We start from the raw sequence: 27,898 nt of genomic DNA, 5'->3' as shown, positions 1-27,898 counted from the left end.
TGGGATCATTGTTTAATAACAAGGGATTGTCTGTTTAACTGCAAAAAAAAAATCAAGGTGCTGGAGGAAGTCAGCAAGTCAAAAACATGTCAGTGCCAAAGAGAGTCAGCAGGTCTAGATAACATGGGGACATGCTGGAGAAAGTCAGCAGATAACACAGATGAGGGCAAATTTATTAGCAGGCTGCAAATGTCTAGAACTCCCTTATTCACAATGTGGCGGCAGCAATGTCTTTGAGCATTTTTATTGCAGATGTAGAACGGCCAGGGGTGAAAGGTCCCTGGCAGAGCGGAGTTTACAATCAATAGTCACGATGATGGAGCAGAATGGTGGAGCAAGTCTGACGGGTGGAATGACCTCCTGCTGCTGTTCCTGCTCCAGATTTATATGTTGGTGTGACACTTGTATGGCAGGGGACAGGGTGGCGAGAAATAGTCTGTTCAGTAAAACAAATTACACTGTGCGTGAAATGCCAAATGCTGCTCAGATTTTATTTTTTTTGTCTAAGAAAACCATCTTCTCCATGGGACCTTGGATTCCTTGCTGGCCTGTGATGTTGTTCATACAGTTGCATCATTACTGAGACACTCATCACATGCAGATCTTATTAATATTCATCATGGAATGGATACATGGGATGGTCTATTAACCTTAAATGCAATAGAAAAGTAAAAATTTAAATTAAAAATAAGATGAAGGTTGAGATTTCTTCCCCCACCCCACACCACCACCGATCACACTTGATAGTCACACTTGTTTATAGCAACAATCATTCTGTGAACAATGTAGGTTTATGAATGAGGGATCTAGTGTGTTCTTGTGCACGAGACACAAATAGTTGGCAGGTTGTTACAGTAAGTAGTTAAGATGGTGTCTTGGCTTTTATTGCAGGAGGGTTACAAGTTAGCAATAGGTAAGTATTCTAACAGCTGTACAGTTTCATTTTAAATAGGTGACCAAAATGGTAAGAGCAGTGTGGTAGACTTTGCAGGTGGAATTGGGGGGAGGGGGGTGGTCAGGCAGAAGGGCAGGAAATCTACAACATTTTTATTCTTAAAAAAGGAACTGGTAAATACGGTGTGGCGACCTTTATTTCAGTGTGTGACTCTCATATTTTAACTTTACTGCAATTCCAACAGGGCCAGATCCCCGAGCTGGCATTTTGGTAAAATTACAAATAAAAAGCAGAAGGAAACAGCAAATGATAGTGGAAATTAAATTAAATGTAGTTGAGGAAGTTAACATTCAGAAACATAACCCTGGTACCCCCCCTCCCCAGTCACCGCTTCATACAGTTACAGTGGCGCAGCGGTAGAGTAGCTGCCTTACAGTGAATGCAGCGCCAGAGACCCGGGTTTGATCCCGATTATGGGTGCTGTCTGTACGGAGTTTGTACATTCTCCCCGTGATCTGCATGGGTTGTCTCCGAGATCTTCGGTTTCCTCCCACATTCCAAAGAGGTGCAGGTTTGTAAGTTAATTGGCTTGGTATTTGTAAAAATTGTCTCTAGTGGGTGTAGGATAGTGTTAATGTGCGGGGATCGTAGGTCGGCACGGACCCGGTGGGCCGAAGGGCCTGTTTCCGCGCTGTATCTTTAAACTCTAAACCTACTCACAGCCTGACTCAAGTCTGCAAAGACTGGGCCCTCGTCCAATACCCACCCCCTCCTTGATGTCCAACATCAGTCTGGCCACTTCTCCATTACCAACAATATAAATTGAGGAGGTGGAGAGGATATTCAGAAGACAGAAAAGCCGGAAATCTCCAGGGCCGAACAATGTTTCCCCTACTACTCGCAAGCTCTAGTATCTTATTTCATTCACATGCTTAAACTATAATGTTTTATTCTTAATAGTTTACTGTATGTCATGTTGTTACTTGCGAGCGGAGAACCAAGGCAAATTCCTTGTATGTGTACATAGAAACATAGAAAATAGGTGCAGGACTAGGCCATTTGGCCTTTCGAGTCTGCACTGCCATTCAATATGATCATGGCTCATCAGGGCCACATCTAACTCCCTTTTAAATATAGCCAATGAACTGGCAGAGAATTCCAGATTCACCACTCTCTGTGTAAAAAAACATATTTTCATCTCAGTCCTAAAAGACTTCCCTCTTATCCTTAAACTGTGACCCCTTGTTCTGGACTTCCCCAACATTGGGAATAATCTTCCTGCATCTAGCCTGTCCAACCCCTTAAGACAGGGGATACCCCTTGACCCCTAGGCCAATAAACTTATTCAATGTTGACTGAGGATTTGGTATCATGTCCCCCGGCAAGAAAAGCTACAAGTTGTTGCTTGATGCAATTATTAAACATTCATTACTTAGTACTGATTGAGTAGGATTTTAGTTTTGTTCACAAGAGGTGGGACATAATACTAAATGTTCATTCGGCACTCATAGGCTGCATGGAAAAGCCATTCTTTCTCCAGCGCCAAAAGCAATCCCATCGCCCTGACCTACTGCATGTTCAACTCAGTCCAATCAGAAAGGGAAGAATCTAGTAGAGCAAAGCATCTTAAGTGCATGTTTAGCAGAGCGTGGGTGGGACAAGAGCTATGGACAATAAAGTCTTAAAATCACAAGTTGTGTTGTCCTGAAATGCTTGTAAATCTGTCACCCAGAGTCCAAAACTAAGCAAAGGCTCCCATAGTTTATTTAGCATGCAGGAGTTCCCAAATAGGAGTAAACACATTTAGGACATCACTATTTCTGTTTTGTCCCAGCAGAGTTCAGAAGCTAAGGGAGCACCAGGGACAACCTGCTATACTATCAGAGCAATAGCCTTCAACCCACAAATCTTGACATTTTCATCAAGCTGAATTAATAATTAGTAAAAGCTCCAGGTCATACAAACAACAACCACTGGATAGTATCCAATAAGGCTTACCCTCAGCTCAATGCTCTCCCATTTAAGCCTTTAATATGTCAAATATTGGAACAAAGAACAAGGTGTGCTCAGGTTGAGAATATTAGCATCTGAGTATTTTCAAATGAATACTGAAGTAACGTCGCATAGTTTGAGGAATGGGTACACTTGGATACAGGACAGAGTGCCTCGTCATAGTTTTTCAAGAGCAACAAGGCTTAGGGCAAAATTGGTCAGTGTGTCTTTTGTGTTCGGAATAGAGTTAACCTCAAAATTTTACTTACCAGGCAAAAGTCCCAATCTTGTAAGACAGCCAACAATTTGAATATATTCGAACAATTTGAACAGCCAACACTATGGATCACCAACAATTTGAATATAGAATTTAGCATCCAGAGCATTGGAAGAAACTACTGAGACTTCAGCAGTGGCACATGCCAGCATTAGAATGGTTCAAACGTGCCAATGTTGAGAAATGGAGCAAATTACAAATATTCAGAGATTGCGTAATGGGGAAATCTATATGTGCAAAAAAATACGCAGCGATGTATTTTCAATATTATGATTACCACTGGTGATGAAATAAATCACACACTGTGTTTAGATTTCTTTTAACTGACAGAATAAACATTGTCAATTATATATTTACTTACTCTTCAAGAATTATGTATCGGCCATCCTTGTTTAATCCATTGATACTTCCCATCTCTTCATCAGTCAGCTGGAAGTCAAAAATCTATAACAATATAGGAACATCCTGTCACAGCCAGATTTGTGAAATGCTACATTTCCTTTACTAAACACACCAAATGTCGGATACATCATAAATTTACACACAAGGAGTTTGATGATAGAATTATCTTCACTCATAATACATCACCTCTCTCAGAATTCTTTTGGCAACTTGTGCAGTAGAGATGGTCATTTTGCTCATCATTCATTACACATTTTTGCTGAAGGGGCTACATAGTCAAGAATGTTTATTTGTCATATGCATTGGATATGAACTGGTACATGAAGAGTCCTGCCCCAAAATAGAAACATAGAAAATAGGTGCAGGAGTAGGCCATTCGGCCCTTCGAGCCTGCACCGCCATTCGATATGATCATGGCTGATCATCCAACTCAGTATCCTGTACCTGCCTTCTCTCCATACCCCCTGATCCCTTTAGCCACAAGGGCCACATCTAACTCCCTCTTAAATATAGCCAATGAACTGGCCTCAACTACCTTCTGTGGCAGAGAATTCCAGAGATTCACCACTCTCTGTGTGAAAAATGCTTTTCTCATCTCGGTCCTAAAAGATTTCCCCCTTATCCTTAAACTGTGACCCCTTGTTCTGGACTTCCCCAATATCGGGAACAATCTTCTTGCATCTAGCCTGTCCAACCCTTTAAGAATTTTGTAAGTTTCTATAAGATTTCCCCCTCAATCTTCTAAATTCTAGCGAGTACAAGCCAAGTCTATCCAGTCTTTCTTCACATGAAAGTCCTGACATCCCAGGAATCAGTCTGGTGAACCTTCTCTGTACTCCCATCTGACTCCCAAAATGGCATCTACCCATTCCTTCCAAAGATGCCGAGTTCCTCCAGCATGTTGTGTCTTGCTCAATTAAATTCTTATCCTTTGCAGTGTTAGTCATATTAGATGCAACAACAATAAATACAGTAAATCAACGAGTAAAACATAAACGAGACTGTTATAGACTAAAAGCCAAAGTACATAAAGTCAAGTACATAGTACAAAAAGAAAGTACATTGAGTGACCATCAAAAAATGATCGTGCTGGGGTATAGCAAGATTTTACCAGCAGCTGAACTCTGAAATATATCAATACAAGTTCTGACGGAAGACCATTGATCTGAAATGCTATCAAAAATTATTGCAAGTGCTAGAAATCTGAAATAAAAATAACATGTTGGAGACAGGCAAAGTGTATTGATGAAAAGAGAAACTAAGTTAACCTAGCAAGAGAAAGGCCCTTCATCAGATGTGAATTGTTAACTTGGTTTCTTTCACCAAAGGTACTGCCTGATCTATCGAGTGTTTCTAGCAATCCATTTTAGTTTTGAATCTCGAGCAGTTGCAGTATTTTGCATTTGGATTGCAAGTCTTCCTTGGTGAATGGTCAGGCCTGCTAAAGGCTAATGGCCGACAACTATGAAAAGAAGATTACCTCTTTGTTCTCCTTCATGCGACCAGGATTGAAGCTCTTTGGAATAACAACCACGCCACGTTGCACTTGGTAACGTAGGATTACTTGAGCTGCTGTTTTACTATGTTTCTCACCAATCTTTAACAGCACTGGGTCATTTCGAAGGACAGGATTTTTTTTACTTAACCTGTATTAGGAATTGAGATTAGAAAGATCACTGAGTTTGTCAACATTTCACCCATTCTCCCTCCAGCACGCTGTAAATGACAGTGTGGAAATGATTAATGTTACATAGAAGACATATCTATTCTCCATGGCCTTTGTAGACCAGTGAGGTGTTGATTAAATTTATTTGCATGGTTTTGCTGCGTTGTTCGTACTCGTGTTTTATGTTTTTTAATTTATTGTTTGGATTTTTGTATGTAATTTATGTGTTAGTTATATGTTCTGTTGTTCTGCCTGTTTTATGATGTCTTGCTTGTTTTCTTTTTTCTGTACAGCACTTTGGTCAGCTTTGGTTGTTTTTAAGGTGCTTAACAAATAAAGTTATTATTATTATTATTATTATTACTACTACATACTAGAATGTGGAAATAAATTTGATTAATAAAAGGCCCTGAAGAAAATGGAACTGACCAAGAGTGCTACGGGTTGGCATGCTGCAGGTAAGCATTAAAGGGAAATTAAGCCAAGGACTACAGATTCCTCCTTTAATTCAACAAAACAGGGATTGCTGCATAAATGGCACTGGTCAAGAGGCATTTGTGAACACAGAAAATACCTTTGTTTCAAGACACAGGGAGAATGCAAGGATTGGACAGGACCAAAGAGAAATCTTCCAGATTTCCAAATGGTTGTACAGCAGATTATCTGAGTTTCACTATTATTAGGAAAGCAAGCAGAATGTTGGACTCTACAACAGACTAGCGGATAGAGTACAAAGTAAGTAAATCCTGCCACAACCACTTATGGCACTGGTAACATCAAGCCAAAGTGATTTCACTTTATGTAATGCTTGCATTGCAAATACACTGGACTTCAGTGTATTTTCCACATAGGATCTCAACCTTCTCATTAATCCTCCAATGCTCCTTCTCCCTTTTGTGCTGTCATGGGCCAAAGATCCAGAGGGATCGATAGTGGTCGCATTTCTTCAAATAAACTTTGAGCACATCCGTGAATATTGTTGCTCAGTCCATCCAGAAATAATTTCCCATGACAAACACGAGAAATAGACAGTCTGTTTAGGAGTGTGGTGTTGGGCATGAGAGTGGACAATTCTGCCACTTGTTCCATTACCCTTCACCTGGATTCATAGGATTCGGTGGAGTTAGAGATTATGGTATACCTTCAATCATCAAAGTGTCTCTGCAGGTAAACCCAGTCAGATATATGTGAGAGAGCAGGATTCATTGCTGTCTGGTAGATAAGAGTTTGTGCCAGGTCTGAAGTCTTAATCTTCAAAGAGCCCTTTCCACAGTTGATCAAAGATGGTACTGGGCAAAATACAAGGAACTGCAGATGCTGGTTTTCAAAACAAAAAAAAGACAAAGTACTGAAGTAACTCAATGCGTTAGGCAGCATCCCTGGAGAACATGATGAGATGACATTTTGGGTCTGGACCCTTCTTCAGACTAATCAGTCTGAAATGTAACCTATTCATGTTCTCCAAGTATGCTGCTGACTGGTTGAGTTACTCTGGCACTTTATGTCTATTTTGGGTACTGGACAGCCTTCCCCATGCCATTAATTCTCTGAACACCCAGAAAAATTCCATTCCCATTCACCTTACTCATGGTGAACCAGATGCAACTAAACTCTGCTGCCTATACCATATACAACAACATCAATATACATTATGTTTAAGAAGGAACTGCAGATGCTGGAGAATCGAAGGTACACAAAAAAGCTGGAGAAACTCAGCGGGTGCAGCAGCATCTATGGAGCGAAGGAAATAGGCAGTCTGAAGAAGGGTTTCGGCCCGAAACGTTGCCTATTTCCTTCGCTCCATAGATGCTGCTGCACCCGCTGAGTTTCTCCAGCTTTTTTGTATATCTATATACATTAAATGGGTGAACCTGAGCATTTTACAATCAAACTTTAATGTTTACAGAAGGCATTCAACAGTATAGTTAATACTTAGAGGACTATCAAAATACAGTGTGCTCTGAATTCAGCGGAATTCAGTGGTTCTGAAATACTTACCACTCAGAATTGTGTGGTGTTCCCAAGGGACTGTAGCCCACTAGAACAATATTGTTGCACTGACAGTATTTCAGTAGTTTATTCTGGGTTAAATAAGGATGGCACTCCACCTGCAAAAAAACAAATATTCTAGGCTATCCACACATTCTGTGGAAATGTCTCGCACAAAAAATAAATTGGTACCTTTGCAAAGCACAGCAGCAGTAAGCTAAAAGCAGCAGCTTTCATTGTCTGAAGAAGGGTCTCGACCCAAAACATTACATACAGGGCATAACTTTAAAGTGTAATGGATAACGTTTAAAGAAAATGTGCAATGCAAGATTTTTTTTATTTTTTTTTAAATTTTTTTTTAAAACAGAGGGGGTGCCCACAACGCTCTGCTGGGGGTTGTGGTAGAGGGAGAGACGTTAGTGGCATTTAAAAGGCTTCTGAAGAAACACATAGATATGCAGGCATATGGATAATATGCAGACGTTTGAAAGTTGGTCTTGGCATCATGTTCGGCACAGTTGTTGTGGGCCAACAGTACTTTACTGTTCTATGTTCTACATGTCCATGAGCAAAGGAACCAAAGGTCAATTTCTCCAGGCCCAAGAGCAGTTCCTTGTATCTATACAACCTTGTAAATAAGTCTGCATAAATCCACCACCATAGCCAGGTCAACCTGCCCCTCGACTACATCATAGGGGCACTAGAGATAAAACTCTAGGAACATTGCACTTCAGTAAATATCAGGGTCCCAACCTCTGATAACATCAGTTGCCTAGAAAACTAGCTCTTTCGAAAAGGTGAATAAATTTACATCCTAGGACAGTATTGTTGGTGCAGACTTGGAGATCTCAGTAGTACTAATATACAAGACGTCCTGCTGCTGACTGACCCATGCTGCGCTTGCATTAGAATAGGCCTTATTGGGAGCCTCCAAGGTTGATCAGTTTGTACCACGCTCTCCCTGCCTTCTCCGTGTCACAGGGGCACTTGCACAAGGCAGCAGAGGGCTGAAAATTTGAAATTCTGTAGGCATTTCCAGCAACTTGAGTAACTCAAAAGATCTCTTCCACAGTTGAAGCAAATTCCCTCATCACCAGGGAAAACTGTTTAATTTAGGGTTTAGAGATACAGCATGGAAACAGGCCCTTTGGCCCACTGAGTTCATGCTGACCATTCATCACTCCTTGGAGGAGAAAGTGAAATACTGGGTCTGGTTCATCAATTGTATATTGGATTGTTTGTCGATTCTTACCTGATTACACACCGGCTTGTATTTCAGATTGGGCATCTTTAGAATCATCTCCAGCTGTCTGCGGTTGAAGTTAGACACTCCGATAGAACGCACTAGGCCAGCATCCTTGCAGCATTCCATGGCCTATATTCAATAAAAAAGCAACTTAATTTCACATCATTTACATTCCTCTCCCTTTCCAATTCCCAGTAATTTCTCCAATATCTTTCTCAGCTTTATTAAGAGTGATAGTGCATGCTGGCATGTTCTTCATCTGAACTGGGCAACAGATTGTATCCACACAGAAGACCAATCCAGATGCCTTTCTCAACAACAGCCCAGCAAAAGGATTAGGCCAGCCACTCCTATTATTTTTCCGTAAACCAGGGAAATGGAAACTAAATATTTACCACTGGTTGAAAAATCAAATCTGCATGATCAGTGGACTTTATCTGAGGCACTTGGGGAAAGTGATGTGGTTCATAACTTCCTATCTCACAAAGTTGGCATGCCTTTATGAGATTTCTCGAACAAATGCACACTACTTTAAAGTAGACAAAAATGCTGGAGAAACTCAGCGGGTGAGGCAGCATCTATGGAGCGAAGAAAGTAGGCAACTTTTCGGGCCGAAACCCTTCTTCCAGTTCAATGTCTGGGTCATGCAGAAAGTTGGATTTAAAGAACAGAAGTCCATTTCCATTCCCTTTTAATAACTGGGTTCCATAGCGATCAAAGTGCTTGGTAGTTTAGTATTTTGTTTGCGCAAGTTGATCAAAGGAGCATAGCCCTAAACAGGAGGCAATCCACGTTTCATGGAATAGCTCACATTTACCTGAAAAGGCAAACGCATCTAGATTTAACCTTTAGACCGCCTAACATATCCAGTAGTACAACACAACACAAACGCATCATCCAGCTGCTACAGAATGCATCCAACTCCCAATGGTCGGCATGGTGGGGAGTTATTGCTTCTTGCTACTAGGTTGCTTATCTAGTAGTTTAACCATAAGAGTCCCATGCAAGCTCCTCTACAGAGCATTTCAACTTTAGTTTAGTTCTATTTCTCCCTCGGGATGCAAGCAGAAGCCTTCACGTGGCGCATCCCGGGCAATGCTGACGACAGAAACTGTACCACAGTGACTGACTGAAGTAGCCAATTCTGCAACCACTGACCGTCAATCGTCACTGACCGATCGGAATGACGTGATATGGAAGATGGCCGGACACGAGGAAGAAGATTTCTCCCTCTCCATTTTGCTCTTTCAAGGAGTGAAAGTATAGGTGTTGGAAGCAATTTCCAGAAAGATACCTATGGACATCGCCTATGGGCATGGGTAGAGTTGCTACTTCACTGCGCCAGAGACCTGGGTTCGATCCTGACTACGGGTGCTGTCTGTATGGAGTTTAAACATTCTCCCCATGACCTGCCACACTCTAAAGATGTACAAGTTTGTAGGTTAATTAGTTTGGTAAAATTGTAAACATCCCTAATGTGTGGAGGATAGTGTTAGCGTATGGGGTGATCGCTGATCTGTGCAGACGGTGGGCCAAAGGGCCTGTTTCCGCACTGTATCTCTGAACTAACAAATAAAAATCAATAATTATTGGAATTCCAGTTTCAATTTCACTCATATTATTTCACATTGAAAATAACCATATCAAGTACCCACCAACCAAGTTTCACGGAGATCCACGTCATCTTTAAGAACCTTTCCATCTGCGTCCTTGGGGATCAGCTCATCACTGGGCTGCAATAAAGAGATTCTGTGAGAAATTTTCCAATTATCCTAGGCTCCCTTTGTCCCTCGTGGATGATGCAACACACTGCCATTTAGGCCCAAGGACCAGCAAATCCTCATTTTCATTATCTGGCAAATGATGTGACACATGGTACCACTGGCGTGACTGCTACTGAGAAGGTAGGAATTGCTCAGATAAGACAAGATGTGCAATTGACCAGTTCTGGGGTGTGGAGGCGAACCACATAGTGACACATACAGAACTGAAGGACTACAATTGCACGAAAATCAAGTCACTATTAATACAACCAAAAGGACTTCAATTTGCATAGTTATGGAAATGAGATAGTACATGAGCAGCCTGGGAATTGTCATCAGTTAAGGCCTATTACATGCAGTGTTTCCACTTTGAAGGAAATTACCCGAAATTCGGGAAATTCTGGTAGTCTTCGGGTAATTTTAGGGAAATAAAATAATTTCAGGAAATTTCCCAGCCCAGTAAGCCTTTCCCAACTGCGCACACGCGGGGAGACGCGAAGGGGTCCAATCAGGCCCGAGGGATGATTTGCGGAATAAAAGAATGCACCTGTATATTTACAACCATCCGCGCCTGCGCAGTTGGGGGAGGCCCGTCAGCCGCATCACTATAAAAAATGTACACTATAAACTATGTATAAACACAGCTGAAATTTCTACATGGTGAAACCAAAATGTATTAAAATGGCCTTTATTAAAATCTGACACTTTACCCACATGTTATTTTTTTCCAATTACAAATCTCAAATTGTGGAGTACAGAGGAGAATAAATAAATGATGGGTCTCTATCCCAAACATTATGGAGGGCATTGTACAACATCCACTAGTTTCTCCTTAAATATTCTGCTATTCAAATTCTTTAAAAAGTTATTATTATATTTTTCAAACACTATTTTCTTTTCATTAAACTATGCCAAACTCTGCTGAATAATATGAAAAAAAATTAGGTTCCCTGGAATCTTAAGATAGATTCCACCATTTTGCTGACTCTCACTCCTCAACTAAAATAATCATATTACATTTTCTCCCTCTCAATCTACCGGCACAGTTCTGAGGTTCAGGGAGTTTTGAAAAAGGCCCATTGCAAGCTAAACACTTCATGTGTCTATTTAGATCCTGGGATGCAGGCTGTTTGGTCCAGAGAATTTACTCAATTATTTTTTTTACACTTCCTATTCTGATGTACTCATTTGTTTTCTCTGCATTTCTTCAGTGTTTATTGTGCCTTCTGCTGTGATAACAAATATGTGAATGAAAATGTGAGGAAAGAGTTAACAGGCATGGTTGATTTAGACTAGGGATAGAAAAATAACTTAGAAAGAAATAAGGCAGAAACCAGACTGCTAGTAGATTAGAAAGTAACAATATAAGAACAGAGAGAAATTCTAGATAAAAAGTAGCAGTAGAAAGACTTCAGCAGGAGATAGTAAAGAAATTAGAACGAAGGGGAAAGGGACACGAAGTCACGCTCAACTACGCATGCTTGATGAGATTACATGAATATGTACACACACCCACTATGACAAGATGCCTAATTTAAATGCACATGCGATGCATGATAGGGGAGGTGTCTTTGACGTTAGGTGGGCGTTCCCAGACGTTCTCGTGGGAAACAGGGCTTTATGTTATGATTGGAAGAAGCTCAATGGGGAGGGATGAGAATGTGATAATAATGAAATGAAATGTATAAAGATAAAAAGCATCTCCATCTTCGGGGTGCCTCTAGGGGACATCAGAGGAGAGGCACCTATTCTGCAGAATATGAAATTAATAAAAACACTTCTTTGTCTGAATTTGTCTCAAGAGCATTTGTGATTTTTGAATCTCACAACTTGGGGGCTCGTTCCGAGATCCAATACTCTAGACAGCTGACGGGAGTAGACGGACGAAGGGAAGGTGCACCCTGCTGAGTTCAGCGGTCTCAGACTCCTTGCTTGCCGTCAGCTGTTTAAGCAGTAGTATCCGGACCAAACAGAGACTCGGCAAAGAAGTGGAAGTAGTTGGAAATCGCGAAAAATCAATCGAGCAATTCCAGTGCATGGCACCCAGGTAGGAAAATGACTATTAAGTACTTCCTGGGCAATTGAGAATGATGAACATGGTATAATGAACACGTATTAAGAATATACAAGACCTTGTACGGGCAAGGCAGGTATGATGAACATGGTATTAAGAATATGATTATGATAAATAAGGTAATTAAACACGGTGTTAAGAAAAAGGGAGGGGAAAAGGCTGTGGGCCAAATCCCCGCATTCTGCCCAATAGTCCTTTGGGGCAAATGCTGGACCCTGGAGGGCAGGAAATACCCAGGGGTTGGAGAAGCCAACAATGATAAGGTATAGTCCGTTGGGACAAATGCAGAGCCGGAGGGGGCCAAAATACCCAAAGGAAAGAGAAGACAGGGGCCGGGGTGGACGAAGATCACCCGGCCAACAGGACGGGGAGTCAAAGGGAAGAAGGGGAAGATAAGTTCGGTTGAAATTAGACCCCCGAGGGAGGTACCTAGGAGAGGACCCTGAGGGGGAGGGGGTTTGTTAAATAGCCTCCTTGAAGATCCTTTAGGTCTGACATGAACAGTTAGATCAATTCCTTTTCACAGGAGTGAAAAACAAGTAGTAAAGATTATGTTGCAGGCAGTAGAAAAACAGCAAATAAGGAAGAGAGAGACAGGATGATGAGGGAGTTACTCCCGAAAGTAGCAGATAAGAAGACGGCAAAGGCCAGGGACAAGAGTGCAGGACAGGGAGAAAATATAAAATGAATAATCTATTTGAAGTAAGAACGGAACGAATGTGATTTGTATGTAAAAACCGGTTTGGAACGAATGGTTGTAAGATGAAAGGTTGGAATGAGCAAGTTGTAAAATTGAACACAGTGGCGGGAGCGAGATTTCCACTGTAGTTCAAATTGGATTGCGAGCAAGCTGTGAAATTAAATCTTTGTATCCTCGTAACCTGAAAAAGGGAAGTTGTAAAAATCAGCTTTTGTTTTTCTTTTAATCGTTTCTTGATGTTCTTTTAGATTTCTTGTCAGTAAAGTTAATTTGGAAAATTGTTACTAGTGCTAGGAATTGGACATTTAAAATAATGGTGAATATGGATTGAAATAATTGGAAATAAGTTAATTGATGAAACATGACCAGCTTTTATGGTTTGTTGTTTTATGGTAGACATTCAAGTTGAGAAACAGAGAGAGAGAGAGATACAGACACCGAAACACAGAGATACAGCCAGAGAGAGAGAGAGCCAGACACAGAGATACAGACAGAGAGAGAGAGCCAGACACAGAGATACAGACAGAGAGAGAGAGCCAGACAGCTTTACTCAGAGAGTGGTAGCTGTGTGGAATGAGCTTCCAGTGAAGGTGGTGGAGGCAGGTTCGATATATGGTTATATGGTATACCCTTAGAAAGTATTTGCTGATGTGGACAATTTGTTGGTTTGTTCCACAAGTGAAGAGAGAGAAATACTTCAGAATATAAGACAGCAGATGATGACCTTGGGAAAGGCAGGATATAGTTCAGACTAGATTGGAAATTTTGAAATTGTATGGTGAAATGGAAAAAGTACATGTCAAAGAAGTTAAATTAAAATGCAGCCCAAGCAGCTGAAACAGCATCTGGAAGAGATGTCCAGGGTAAGTCTGAATCGATTTAGGTATGAGCACTGTAGTGTCGTTTAAGCTGAATAAGGTAATTAAGAGGTTTGGTAAACCTACAGAAATCAGCTTTGACAACGGATTGTTTTCATTTGATGAAAAGAATAAATGGAACATTGAAGGTTAAAATAAATAAGATTTGTGTAATGCTCTGCCATTGGCACTGAAGAAATGTTGCATGCAAACTAACCAGCAGGTGACACAATGGAGAAGTTCCTGCAAGGGACCGAGTTTGGAACAGTTACAGATAGAATTTAAAAAGTACATGAAACAGTTAATAATGATATACAAGTCTATTTATGAACAGGTAAAGTAAAAGCTGTCGGAGATGGACCAGGAGGAAGGACCCTTTAAACCTGAAGACAAGGTGTATGTATTTATTCGGCCAAATTTTAGAGCAGGTATTGGAGGATTTCCCAGGTCACGGGGAAACGCAACTATTACAGTATGTGGATGACCTCCTTTTGTCAGGAGCAAGAGAAATGGAAATGAGGGATGCCACAATAAGCCTGTTAAACTTCTTGGGAAGGAAGGGGTTAAGAGTATCCCGTAACAAGCTTCAATTTGTGAAACAAGAGGCAAAATATCTGGGACATTTGATAAGTGGAGGAAAGAGACGAATAAACCCCGAAAGGATAGCTGGGATCACGAGAGTACCACTACCAAAGAATAAGAAAGAGATCCGAAAATTCCTGGGATTGATAGGATACTGTCGACTGTGGATAGATGATTACTCCAGACAAGTAAAATTCCTGTATGATAAATTGGGAGAAGAAAAAGACAAAGTTCAGTGGACTCCAGAACAGGAGGTGAAATTTGGGAAATTAAAGAACAGTTTGATTACTGCTCCCGTGTTGGCTCTGCCCTCAGTAGAACAACCTTTCCACCTGTTTGTAAATTCAGACAAGGGGGTGGCACTAGGGGTACTCACCCAGAAAAGAGGGGGAAATCGACAGCCAGTGGCCTTCCTCTCAAAAATATTAGATCCAGTCTGCAGGGGATGGCCGGGATGCATACAAGCGGTAGCAGCTACCGCAATATTGGTGGAAGAGAGTAGGAAATTAACCTTTGGAGGCACTCTGGTTGTTTCTACACCACACACAGTAAGACCATACTCACTCAGAAATCCAACAGATGGTTAACAGACTCCAGACTTTTAAAGTATGAGGCCATCCTGATGGAAAAAGACGATTTGATGATAATTACGGATAAGAACCTTAACCCGTCCCAATTCCTGTATCCAGCAGAGAAACAGGGTGACAAGGAAGAGGGCCCAGTACACTGCTGTAGTGAAATAATAGATTTACAGACAAAAAGTAGAGAAGACTTAGAAGAGCAACCTCTGGCTGAGGGCAGGTGGTGGTTCATAGATGGATCCTCCAGGTGCATAGATGGAAAAAGACATAGTGGGTACGGTATAGTGAACGGGGAAACTATGGAGGAAATTGAAAGTGGCAGGCTGCCTGATAGTTGGTCAGCTCAATCTTGTGAATTATATGCATTAATGAGAGCTTTGGAATTATTGGAGGGGAAGGAAGGAACAGTATATACCGATTCAAAATACACTTTTGGAGTAGTACACACCTTTGGGAAGATGGTAATATACGAGGATAGGGGAGAGGTGTTCAAGATAGATGACAGTCAGAATAGGGATCCCGGGGCAACACCAGCACCACCAGTAGTCAGCAATGTCACCAGGGAAAATGAGTCTAAGAAGCTGAAGATAATGATAGTAGCAGGAGAAACAGGATTAAGGCAGTTATATGAGAAGGGAATACCAACAGGGGGAAAAGGAGCCAACATCTGGCTTGCCTGGCTGATGTACACAGCCAGAAGTATGCAACAAACCAATTGTTATGCCTGCGCTGGAGCTAGGCCTCAGCTGGTCCCAGTACCATTTCCCCTGAATTGGGATAGAACACCTAGGGCTATGACATGTATACTACAACTATTCACGAATCCCCTCTTACCAAAAAAAATGAGATATGCCAGAGTTATCATTACCTATTTCCGGCCAGCAACAACAATACGAAGGGCCGAAGGGAAGATCCTCAACCTCCTCCATTTACCATTCCTTTTGGGGAGGAGGGGTTTGAGTGCTATACAAGAAATAACCCAGAGGGACAGGACATGGGGGAGGTGCTCAACTGCAATCAAGACGTATAACATAACGGCTGAGGAACAGGGGCCAATGTTCAATAGCTCCTGGCTGAGAAAGCAGATAGTCAGTAGAGCCGATGTCTGGTGGTGGTGCGGGGAGAATACCCTGTGGCCCCGGTTACCAGGGTCATGGACGGGAACCTGTACCCTCATACAACTGATGATGCCCTTCACCATAGCAGTAGAACATGCTGTAGAACTCAATAAAGGAAGCCAACGACAAAAGAGAAAGTTGAGAGGATCATTCGACACACACATCTATATAGATGCGATAGGGGTGCCAAGAGGGGTACCCGATGAATTTAAAGCCAGAAATCAGATAGCTGCGGGCTTTGAGTCCATATTCTTCTGGTGGTCCACAATTAATAAAAATGTGGACTGGATCAACTACTTATACTACAATCAACAACGCTTTATAAATTACACTCGAGATGCAGTTGAAGGATTAGCGGAACAACTGACAGCTACCAGCCAAATGGCCTGGCAAAATTGCATGGCCTTGGACATGCTACTGGCTGAGAAGGGAGGGGTGTGTGTAATGTTTGGCGAACAATGTTGCACATTCATCCCCAACAACACTGCTCCGGATGGGTCAGTGTCAAGAGCCCTAGCAGGGCTCACCTCTCTGTCTAACGAATTGGCTGAGAACTCTGGAGTTGACACCTCCTGGACCGGGTTTCTAGACTCCTGGTTTGGGAAATGGAAGCACATCTTTACATCTGCCCTAACATCAGTGATAGTCATGGTGGGGTTACTGTGTTTGTTCGGATGTTGTATCATTCCCTGCGTACGGGGATTGGCTCAGCGATTGATAGAAACAGCCCTGACGAAGAACAGTGCAGCCACCATAATGGCCCTCAGACCACAGTATGACCTACGAGAGGAGGATAGGGAGGTGAAGAACCTTCTGCTAGCATTAGAAAAGGAGGAGATAGTGTAAATCAAGGGTGCGTAGCAAAAAGAAAAGGGTGGATTGTGAGGAAAGAGTTAACAGGCATGGTTGATTTAGACTAGGGATAGAAAAATAACAGAAAGAAATAAGGCAGAAACCAGACTGCTAGTAGATTAGAAAGTAACAATATAAGAACAGAGAGAAATTCTAGATAAAAAGTAGCAGTAGAAAGACTTCAGCAGGAGATAGTAAAGAAATTAGAACGAAGGGGAAAGGGACACGAAGTCACGCTCAACTACGCATGCTTGATGAGATTACATGAATATGTACACACACCCACTATGACAAGATGTCTAATTTAAATGCACATGCGATGCATGATAGGGGAGGTGTCTTTGACGTTAGGTGGGCGTTCCCAGACGTTCTCGTGGGAAACAGGGCTTTATGTTATGATTGGAAGAAGCTCAATGGGGAGGGATGAGAATGTGATAATAATGAAATGAAATGTATAAAGATAAAAAGCATCTCCATCTTCGTGTGCCTCTAGGGGACATCAGAGGAGAGGCACCTATTCTGCAGAATATGAAATTAATAAAAACACTTCTTTGTCTGAATTTGTCTCAAGAGCATTTGTGATTTTTGAATCTCACAGAAAATATCGAAATCAATAAGAAACTGGAGCTATTGTAAATCACAGGGAGGGAGTGGCGCAGCTGTAGAGTTGCTGCCTTATAGCGCCAGAGAGTCGGGATCGATCATGACTATGGATGCAATCTATATGGAGTTTGTACGTTCGCCCAGTGACCTGCTTGGGTTTTCACTGGGGTCTCTGATTTCCTCCCACACTCCAAAGACATAGAGTTTTGTAGGTTAGTTGGCTTGGTATAATTGTAAACTGTCCCTAGTGTGTTGGATAGTGCTAATGTGCAGGGATCGCTGGAGGTCACCTTACAGGTTCATCTCGTACTATAGCTTACCTTCAAAGCCATTGGCCAGTGCACAAGGTATAAATCAACATAGTCCAGCTGTAGGCTCTTCAGAGTCTTCGCCAGGGCTTTCTGGACCAAGGGGGGAGAAAGATAAGTCATCCAGACCTAGAGGTAAAACACAAGTCATTTCCTCATTCAGAGCTAGACTTCCATTTTAAATGAGAATGTCACAAGTACCACCTCTAGAGAAAATTCAGTTCCAATCGGAAGTCAAGTCCATTTGACCTGACACACTTGGTCCAAGTCTCATGATCTTAGCATGTTCACAGATTGAGGTTCTGGTGATTGTTTTTTGTTAATTCAAATTATAAAATACTTGCAGCTCACAGTGCCTTGGAATCTGGAGAACTACTCAGAGCGATTTGGAAGATTGCCTAAAGCCCCTGACCAAACTGGGAAACCTGAACGGAAACCTCTGGAGACTTTGCGCCACACCCAAGGTTTCCGTGCGGTTCCCGGAGGTTGCAGATAGTTGCCAGAGGTTGCAGGTAGTGGAAGCAGGTAGGGAGATTGACAAAAACCTCCGGGAACCGCACGGAAACCTTGGGCGGGGCGCATAATCTCCAGAGGTTTCCATTCAGGTTTCCTAAGTGGGACAGGGGCATAACTTCCCATTCAGATAAAACATTATTTTGATACACCAATAAACAAGACAGCCATAGATCTTGCTGGATACACGAGTCCAACATGAGAAGATATGCTTTCACATGTTCTATACTCAATTTTTGTCGGTGAATATTGGAAACCAACATTATTTAGAGGCTGGTACAAAAAAATGCTGGAGAAACTCAGCGGGTGCAGCAGCATCTATGGAGTGAGGGAAATAGGCAACGTTTCGGGCCGAAACCCTTCTTCAGACTGATGGGGGGTGGCGGGGAGAAGAAAGGAAAAAGGAGGAGGAGCCCGAGGGCTGAGGGATGGGAGGAGACAGCCGAGGGCTGAGGAAGGGGAGGAGACAGCAAGGGCTAACAAAATTGGGAGAATTCAATGTTTATGCCCGCAGGATGCAGACTCCAAGCGGAATATGAGGTGCTGTTCCTCCAAATTCCAGTGTTGCTCGCTCTGGCCATGGAGGAGACCCAGGACAGAGAGGTCGGATGGGGTATGGAAGGGGGAGTTGAAGTGCTGAGCCACCGGGAGGTCAGGTTGGTTATTGCACACTGAGCGGAGGTGTTCGGCGAAGCGATCGCCCAGCCCCCGCTTGGTCTAGAGGCAAGTCTCTTTGGAGACAAAAAAGAAGCAAGACTGTGGATGCAGATTTTTTTGTTCCAGATTTTCTCTGCCATTGCTCACAATGATTACACTTCGCATAGTTACAAAAAGCATGCAATTATAAACAATTTAATTGAACAATCTGCACAGAAATGAAATGCATTTTCAACAGAAAGGTTAAAATGCAGGGATCGTTCAAGAAACAGGCCTTGCTTGCTAATGGGCTGCTAGTCTGTCTGTCTCTGTCTGTCTGTCTGATCTTGGATGTGCATTTATTTGTGTGTGTGATGTTCGCGCGTGTTTCACATCTCCTCGAAAACACGATGCGCTAACGGAGAAATTTTTACATATTCGATAGAGATTTACGCTGAAAAGTCAAAAATCTCCGTATCTGAAAATTTCGAGCTTTATTTCTTGAGTTATTTATGAAAATGTTCAAAAATGTCAAATAACTTAGAAAATAAACAAGATGATGACGTCACAAAGGGTCTGCTCACGCAGCATGTGCGCACTGTTTTCCACGCACAACCTGCTGCTCACTGGTTCGCACGTGCTGCGAGTTACGTTACCCTCCCGACTCGCAGCCATTTGGTCGCAGCCGGCTGCAGGCGGGTGGCGACCAAAGCCGTGGGCCTCGCAGCTTGCTCGCTGTGGGCCCCGCAGCCCGTTCGGCTTCCCTCCTCCTCTCCCCCCCCAATCACCCTTTCTACCCCATCCTCTCTATCCCCTCCTCTCTCCTTTACTCCATCCCCCCCCCCCCCCTCTGTCCCCCGTTCCCCCCTCTCCATTCCACCTCCCTCCCCCTCCACTCTCTCCCCCCTCCCACCCTCTACCCTCTACCCCCCCCCTCCCCCATCTGTCCCTCCCCTCCCCCCCCTCCATCCACCCCCTCCTCTCTCCCCTCCACATTCTCTCTCCCCCTCACCTCCCCCCTCCTCTCTCTCCCCCCCTAACCCGCCTCCACCCTCCCGTTTTTCCCCCCCCCCCCCCTTCCCCTTCCCTTCTCTCCCCCCTGTGTGTGGGGGGTGGTTAGTTTGTGTGTGATGCCGCAGGCCTCCCCCCCCCCCCTCAAGGGACGGGGCCCAACGGGTCCCACTTACTCTGATCTTGGATGTGTATGTGTGTATGTATTTGTGTGTGTGATGTCCGTGTGCGTTTCACAACTCCTCGAAAACACGATGCGCTAATGGTAAAAAATGTACGTATTACAATGGAGATTTATGCCGTGGTCAAAAATCATCTTATTTAAAAATTTCATGCATTATTTCTCGGGTCCTTGGGGGTTATGGGTGAGTGGTGGAATATTGCATTGGGGAATGGGTTGCGTTGGGGAACCAGGCCTCACATGTGACAGGGACCCAACGGTTCCACTTGGTCATAAAATGAGGCCCAGTATTTTACAGCTTCGTACTGATTTCATGCTGATGCTAGCATGTTCCCAGATGACTACTTGTACACTAAAGATGCCCACTAAAATATGTGGTATTGTAGACAGTGCATATAGTTATCAAGAATTACAGTGAAATATTGATCAGCAAGGCAAATGAGGCTAGGAAGGACAAATGAGGTTTAATCTAGATAAGTGTAAGGTATTGCATGTTGGGAAGTCATAGAAACATAGAAAATAGGTGCAGGGGGAGGCCATTCGGCCCTTCGAGCCAGCACCGCCATTCATTGTGATCATGGCTGACCGGCCCCAATCAATAACCCGTGCCTGCCTTCTCCCCATATTCATTGATTCCACTAGCCCCTAGAGCTCTATCTAACTCTCTCTTAAATCCATCCAGTGACTTGGCCTCCACTGCCCTCTGTGGCAGGGAATTCCACAAATTCACAACTCTCTGGGTGAAAAAGGTTTTTCTCACCTCAGTCTTAAATGGTTTCCCCTTTGTTCTAAGACTCTGCCCCTGCTTCTTGTCTCATCCAACATTGAGAACATTCTTCCTGCATCTAGCTTGTCCAGCCCTTTTATAAGTTTCTATAAGATACCCCCTCATCCTTCTAAACTCCAGTGAATACAAGCCTAGTCTTTTCAATCTTTTCTCATATGACAGTCCCGCCATCCCAGGGATCAATCTCGCGAACCTACGCTGCACTGCCTCAATCACAAGGATGTCCTTCCTCAAATTACGAAACCAAAACTGGACACAATACTCCAGATGTGGTCTCACCATAAAACTGCTGAAGAACCCCTTTACTCCTATACTGAAATCCTCGTTATGAAGGCCACATTCTATTAGTTTTCTTCACTACCTGCTGTACCTGCACGCCAACTTTCAGTGACTGGTGTACAAGGACACCCAGGTTGCGCTGCACCTCCCCCATGCCTAACCTAACCCCATTGAGATAATAATCTGCCCCCTTGTTTTTGCCGCCAAAGTCAAACCGGGACACAACCTTTATAGTGAATGGTATGACCCTGGGGAATGAATACAAGTACATAGTTCCCTGAAAGTGGAATCACAGGTAGATAAAATGGTAAGTATTTTGGCACGTCTTCTTTCATCAATCATAAACTTTATTTTTATTTTATTTATTTTTTAAATTTCAAAATAGACTTTGTTCAATTGATAAATATATACAATTCCTGAACCATTCAAACAAACAAAATTAATCCGACATTTTCGGAGACTATACAAATTTTTCCAGTACAATTTTTTACATTTGTCAAATTTCACCAAACAGTCCCCCTGTTCATCAATCATTAACTGATGCATAAATCCGATCTAGTCCTCACATTACCACTGTAAGATTGGCCTTACCATTGGCTTGTATAACTACACCATGACCTACCCACTTCTGTACTCAATGAACTGACTGATGAAGGCTAATGTGCCAAAAGCCTTCTCGACAACCCTATCCACCCGTGATGCCACTTAAGGAACTAGGTACCTGCACTTGTGCCGGTCCTGCCCGGGTTAGACTTCCCAAAATGCAACACTTCATACTTCTCTGAATAAACTCAAATCAACCAATCTTCAGCCCTCCCGGCCAAGATCCTGTTGCAATTTTTGACAACCATCACACTATCTATAATACCACCCACTTTAGTGTCATCTGCAAACTTACTACTCATGCCTTGTTCATTCTCATCCAATACCTCCAGTACTTTGTTTTTTGCTCAAGGCTCCAGCATTTGCAATCTCTTGCATCTCTCTGATAAAACTGGTCTTGGAGGTCGACAGCAATTATTCTATACTTGCAGAAAGAAATGGATATATTAGTAATCAGAGTATAATTATGCTTATAAAGAAATGTACATACCTTGCTGGTGTAAAATATATCTTCCCGTTTTACTGTTCCATCAGCTATCTTTGCACAAATAGCTTCACCAACTTCATCTTCATTGCCGTACATTAAAGCTCCATCAAAATGGCGGTACCCAACTTCAATTGCAGTCTTCACAGCCTCTGTAGTCTCACCTTTGACAGGCTGTCAAAATAAGCCACAGAACAGCATTTTACTCAGAAAGTGTCAGCATATCTGGCCTCATCTCCTCTTTTACCATAATGTCCCCCCCTTTGAGCCCCACCACAATTTTGCTCCTCACCACCACATAATGTCCCCCACTGCACCCAGTCTGAATAAGGTTAGAATCCCAAACAGCATCTGTCTATTCCCTCCACAGATACTGCCTGATGTGCTGAGCTCTTCCAGCAGTCTGTATTTCCCCCTTAGTGCCAGAGTTCTTTTAAATACTGTTATAGACAGGTGGTTGTTCATGGACTACAGCTCGCCGTTTACCACTATCATCCCCAACAAGCTGGTTGCCAAGCTCAAGGAACTGGGCATCTACGCATCCCTCTGCGAATGAATCCTCGACTTTGTCATCAACAGACCACAATCTGTACGAATTGGCGTCAATACTTCCTCCTCAATAACTATCAGCAAGAGAGCACCTCATGACTGCCTGCTCAGCTCCCTGCTCGACTCACTCTATACTCACGACTGTGCATCAGGATAAAGTGCGACCTCCATCTTCAAGTTTGCCGCCGACACCACCGTGTCCAGAACAAGGGGTTACAGTTTAAGGATAAGGGGGAAATCTTTTAGGACCGAGATGAGAAAAGCATTTTTCACACAGAGAGTGGTGAATCTCTGGAATTCACTGCCACAGAAGGTAGTTGAGGCCAGTTCATTGGCTATATTTAAGAGGGAGTTAGATGTGGCCCTTGTGGCTAAAGGGATCAGGGGGTATGGAGAGACGGCAGGTACAGGATACCGAGTTGGATGATCAGCCATGATCATATTGAATGGCAGTGCAGGCTCGAATGGCCTACTCCTGCACCTATTTTCTATGTTTCTATGTTGTTGGACAAATTATAAATGACGATGAATCAGAGTATAGGAGATCAATCGACTGACTAAATGGTGCTAGAACAACAACCCTCCTCTCGACATCAGCCAGACCAAGGAAGAGATTGTGTACTTTAGAAGAGGAAGACCAAAGACTGACAATCCTGTCTTCATCGACAGGACAGTGGTGGAGAGAGTTAAAAGCATCAAATTCCTAGGCGGTGATATCTCTGATGATCTGTCCTGCACCAAGCACAATGAATAAAGAAACCCCATCAATTCCTTAGAAGATGGAGGAGAATCAATATGTCAAAATATACTCTCGAACTTCTACAGGTGTACAGCAGAGAGCATATTGACTGGTTACACCATGATCTGGTGAGGCAACTCGACGCTCAGGAATAAAGAAAATTGCAAAAAGTGATGAATACTGCCCAGTCCATCACAGATACTGACCTCATTACTTTCAAAGGCATTGATAAGAGTCACTGCCTCAAAAAGGCAGCCAGCATCACCAGAGACCCACACCATTCTGGCCATGCTCTCATTTCTGCTGCCACCAGGAAGAAGGTAGCGTTCAGTTTCAAGAACAGCTTCTTCCCTACAACAATCAGGCTATTAAATACTAAAACCAAATAGGCACTGAACAATATAGACAATTATTTTTCACTTTGCACTGCTGTTGTCTATTTATTTGTCTGTTCTGATTTTTTTGTTGTTGTTTATTACAAGTTTTACAGAGCAATAGGTTTACATATCTGTTGTGCCGCTGCAAATAAGAATATCATTGTTCTGTTTTGGGATATATGACAATAAAGCACTTGCCTCAACTACCTTGTTTCGCAGCTTATTCCATATACCAATACCTACCACCTTCTGAGTGAAAAAAACACCCCTCAGTTTCCTATTAAATCTTACCCATTTAGGGTGAAAGATTTAATAGGAACCTGAGGGGCAACTTTCTTTACAAAAAGGCTGGTGAGTATATGGAACAAGCTGCCAGTCGAGGTAGTTGAGGTAGGTAATATCACAACATTTAAGAAGCATTTAGACAGGTACATGGACATGGTAGATTTGGAGGGATACGGACTGAAAACGAACAGGTGGGACTACTGTAGGGCATATTGGTCGTCGTGGGCAAGTTGGGTCGAAGGGCCTGTTTTCATGCTGTGTGACACGAGGTTAGGCTTTGGACTAGTTCTATCATATGTCACTGAAACTTATGACGACCAGTTTTTACAATGTTTTCTTATCCAAAGGCAGACATATGGGTAAGGACACTCATTTGAAGGCTGTTAATGCTCATACTTTTTTTTTTTTTTTTTTTTAAGGCAGAAATAGACCTTTAATAAACAAGGGGATGGGGTTGTGGTTGAAAGGTCATGAGTTATTGTCATAATCACAAGTCATGGAGTTCTATAGTACAGATACAGGGCCTTCAGCCCGTCGTTCATGCTGATAAAGGTGGAAATTAGCTTGGCCAGATGGGGCAATGGAGTGTCCTTGGCAAGTAGGATTACGGGAGGTCCAAAGGTCTTTATACATATATTAAAAACAACAGAATATTTAGCCAGAAGCTGCCAACCTGGAAATTATTTCATTCCGTCCGGCACTTCATTAGCACTTTCTAACTCTAGACAGAAAGGGATTGGAATACCCTACCAGTCAGCATCAGAGATCTCCAAAACATTAACACATATAAAGATGCAAAGGCATCTTCATCTCAACTAGCACAGCCACCACCATCACAGGGCTGCTGCACATTGGGTGAGAGTCGAGAATGAGAAATTGCGATGGAGCGTAGCGACCAAGGGTGGGGGGGAGTGGGAGGTGGGGTGTTCCCCCTCCCACGGTAGGGAGCTTTTGCATTTTTTCAACTTGAAATTGTGCAATCTGGTGCATACTGTCTTTTAACTTACACTATCATTTTGATTGAGTCAGTTCTGGTGCAGGAATAGGCCATTTGGACCTTCGAGCCAGCACCGCCATTCAATGTGATCATGGCTGATCATGCCCAATCAGTACCCCATTCCTGTCTTCTCCCCATATCCCCTGACTCCGCTATTTTTAAGAGCCGTATCTAGCTCTCTCTTGAAAGCATCCAGAGAACCCACCTCTACTGCCCTCCGTTGCTGCAGAGAATACAATCCCAGTTATCAAATCTTTCTTCAAAGTGAAAAAAATATTCCAGCCCTGGCAACATCTTCATAAATCGTACTTGGATCCTCTCCAGAGCAATTGCGCCCTTTCTACAGTGTGCCATAGTCTTACAGCATAGAAACAGGCCCTTCATCCCAACTTGTCCATGCAGATCAAATGCCCCATCTAAACTAGTCCAATTTATCCGCATTCGGCCCATATCCCTTTAAACCTTGTGTTTAAGAAGGAACTGCAGATGCTGGAAAATCGAAGGTACACAAAAATGCTGGAGAAACTCAGCGGGTGCAGCAGCATCTATGGAGCGAAGGAAATGGCAACATTTCAGGCCGAACCCATTCTTCAGACTGATGGGGAAGGGTTTCGGCCCGAAACGTTGCCTATTTCCTTCGCTCCATAGATGCTGCTGTACCCGCTGAATTTCTCCAGCATTTTTGTGTACCTTCCCTTTAAACCTTGTGTGTGTGTAAGGGTGTGTGTTAGGTTGTGCGTGAGAGTGTGTGTCAATGAAGCGGCCACAACACCCGGAGTGAGCGGAGACTTGGCGATGTCCAGTGAGCATTTCCCTCTCTCCACCCCTCCCTGGGAATGCGGGCCAGCCCAGGTGCTCTGTGTCTAGCTGGGGACCGGGGAAGGCGAGGGTCAGTGACTCGGGGGAGGTGAGGGACAGTGGCCCGGGGGTCGGGCATCGGAGTGGAGCCTTAGCCCGAGATTCATCCCCGCGGCTCCGGAGGCGGCACGGACGGCCCCTCTCACCTGGCTCCGGGGTTAAAGCTCCATGCGGTGTTGACAGAGCGGCCGCCGGGCACAGAGCCGCTGGAGGTGGGGGTGAGAGGCATGAGCGGTGTCTCTGTGGGGGAGGTGGGGGAGGAGGGGAGCTCTATCTAACTCTCTCTTGAAAACATCCAGAGAATTCCACAGATTCACAACTCTCTGGATGAAAAAGTTTTTCCTCATCTCCATTCGAAATGGCCTACCCCTTATTCTTAAATACTGTCACCCCTAGTTCTGAACTCCTCCATCATTGGGAACATGTTTCCTGCCTCAAGTGTGTCCAATCCTTTAATAATCTTACATGTTTCAATATGATTCCCTCTCATCCTTTCCAAATTCCAGTGTATACAAGCCGAGTCGCTCCATTTTATCAACACATGACAGTCCCGGGAATTAACCTCATGACAAAGACAAAAGAGCAACCTTTCACAATTTTCACAATGTATTTTACAGTTAATAGAGTAGTTAATTGTATCGTCTTTGCTATGGTGTGGGAATTGAGGCATGTCAATCTACATACAACAATCTCCCAAACAGCAGCATGAACAAATAATCGATTATTTGTGACATCAATCAAGGGAAATATATTATCAGTGACATGACCCCACAATCAAAATTGGTTCAAATGTTGAACAGGAGAAAAAAAAAATAAGTAGAATGCCAAAAATGCTTAGCAGGTCAGGCAGAGACCGATTTGGTCAATAACCTTTCTTCACAACTGAAAACATTGTAAATGAAAGATGTTTTAAGTTAGTGCTGGTGGAGCGATGGAAAGAACAAAGGGACTATCAGTTCCTTTATGGGGTGGAAGAAAGCAAACTTCACGTGGTCCGCCCTGTTTCAACTAATGCAATAAACTCGACGTGCACAAACGGAAGATCAAATAGAACAAGTTATCCAACAACTTTAGGCTGTGCACGCCATACGAAAGAAATAGAAGCTCCTTTATGGCAGTGGGGAAATAGAATGAAGTAAGTTGGTTCAAACTAACACCATCTGCAGAGAGATAAAGCCATTTGATTTTTCAATTACTTTACAAAGATGCAGAAGCCAGTTCAGTAAAGAGCAACCAAGAAACAGCACTGGAGCAAGGGGTGTTTATACTTTCCCTCATACTTCAGGAAACCTCATCTTGACAATCTCCCGTCATCGTCCCTTTGTTGACCTTTTAAACTCTTAGAACTCATCTCTCCTCCTTTTCCCTCATCCGTCCCTTGATTCTCCCCTCCCTCGTCTATTCCTTCTTCTCCTCAATGTTCTCCTTCTCCCTTGATTCTCCCCTCAATGTCCCATTCCTCCCTGTATATCATCCTCCTCTCCCTTCGCAGGTTAGGCCCAACCTTACCTTGTCCAGGGCGCATGTTCCCAAGCCCAGGATCGGGATGCAGTTGCCATCGTTGAGCGGCACACTGTGCTGATCTCGAATCGAGCTCATGGTGCCGCCGGCTGCAGGAAACCGTGGCTCGGGGCCTGCCTTAAATAACGGGCGAGCGGTTTGCGGGAGCCGGGCTGACGTCGGTGGGTGGGTGG

General features: G+C 43.3%; 1 protein-coding gene across 1 annotated transcript; it reads right to left on the bottom strand.

The window, feature by feature from the left end:
* Window positions 1-479: 479 nt before the first annotated feature.
* Window positions 480-27,898, bottom strand: LOC129706257 (aldo-keto reductase family 1 member C15-like). The gene is made up of 9 exons (XM_055650395.1): window positions 27,714-27,898; window positions 22,406-22,573; window positions 17,918-18,034; window positions 10,123-10,200; window positions 8,474-8,596; window positions 7,231-7,340; window positions 5,047-5,212; window positions 3,526-3,608; window positions 480-650 (listed from the first exon to the last, which is right to left on the bottom strand). Exons 1-9 carry the CDS (start codon window positions 27,801-27,803, stop codon window positions 608-610), a joined length of 978 nt encoding a protein of 325 aa, XP_055506370.1. The 5' UTR covers window positions 27,804-27,898; the 3' UTR covers window positions 480-607.

This window comes from Leucoraja erinacea, chromosome 19 (assembly GCF_028641065.1).
Source record: "Leucoraja erinacea ecotype New England chromosome 19, Leri_hhj_1, whole genome shotgun sequence".
NCBI lineage: Eukaryota > Metazoa > Chordata > Chondrichthyes > Rajiformes > Rajidae > Leucoraja > Leucoraja erinaceus.
The sequence above is the reverse complement of the archived record's forward strand: the minus strand, read 5'-3'. Positions and strand labels throughout refer to the sequence as shown.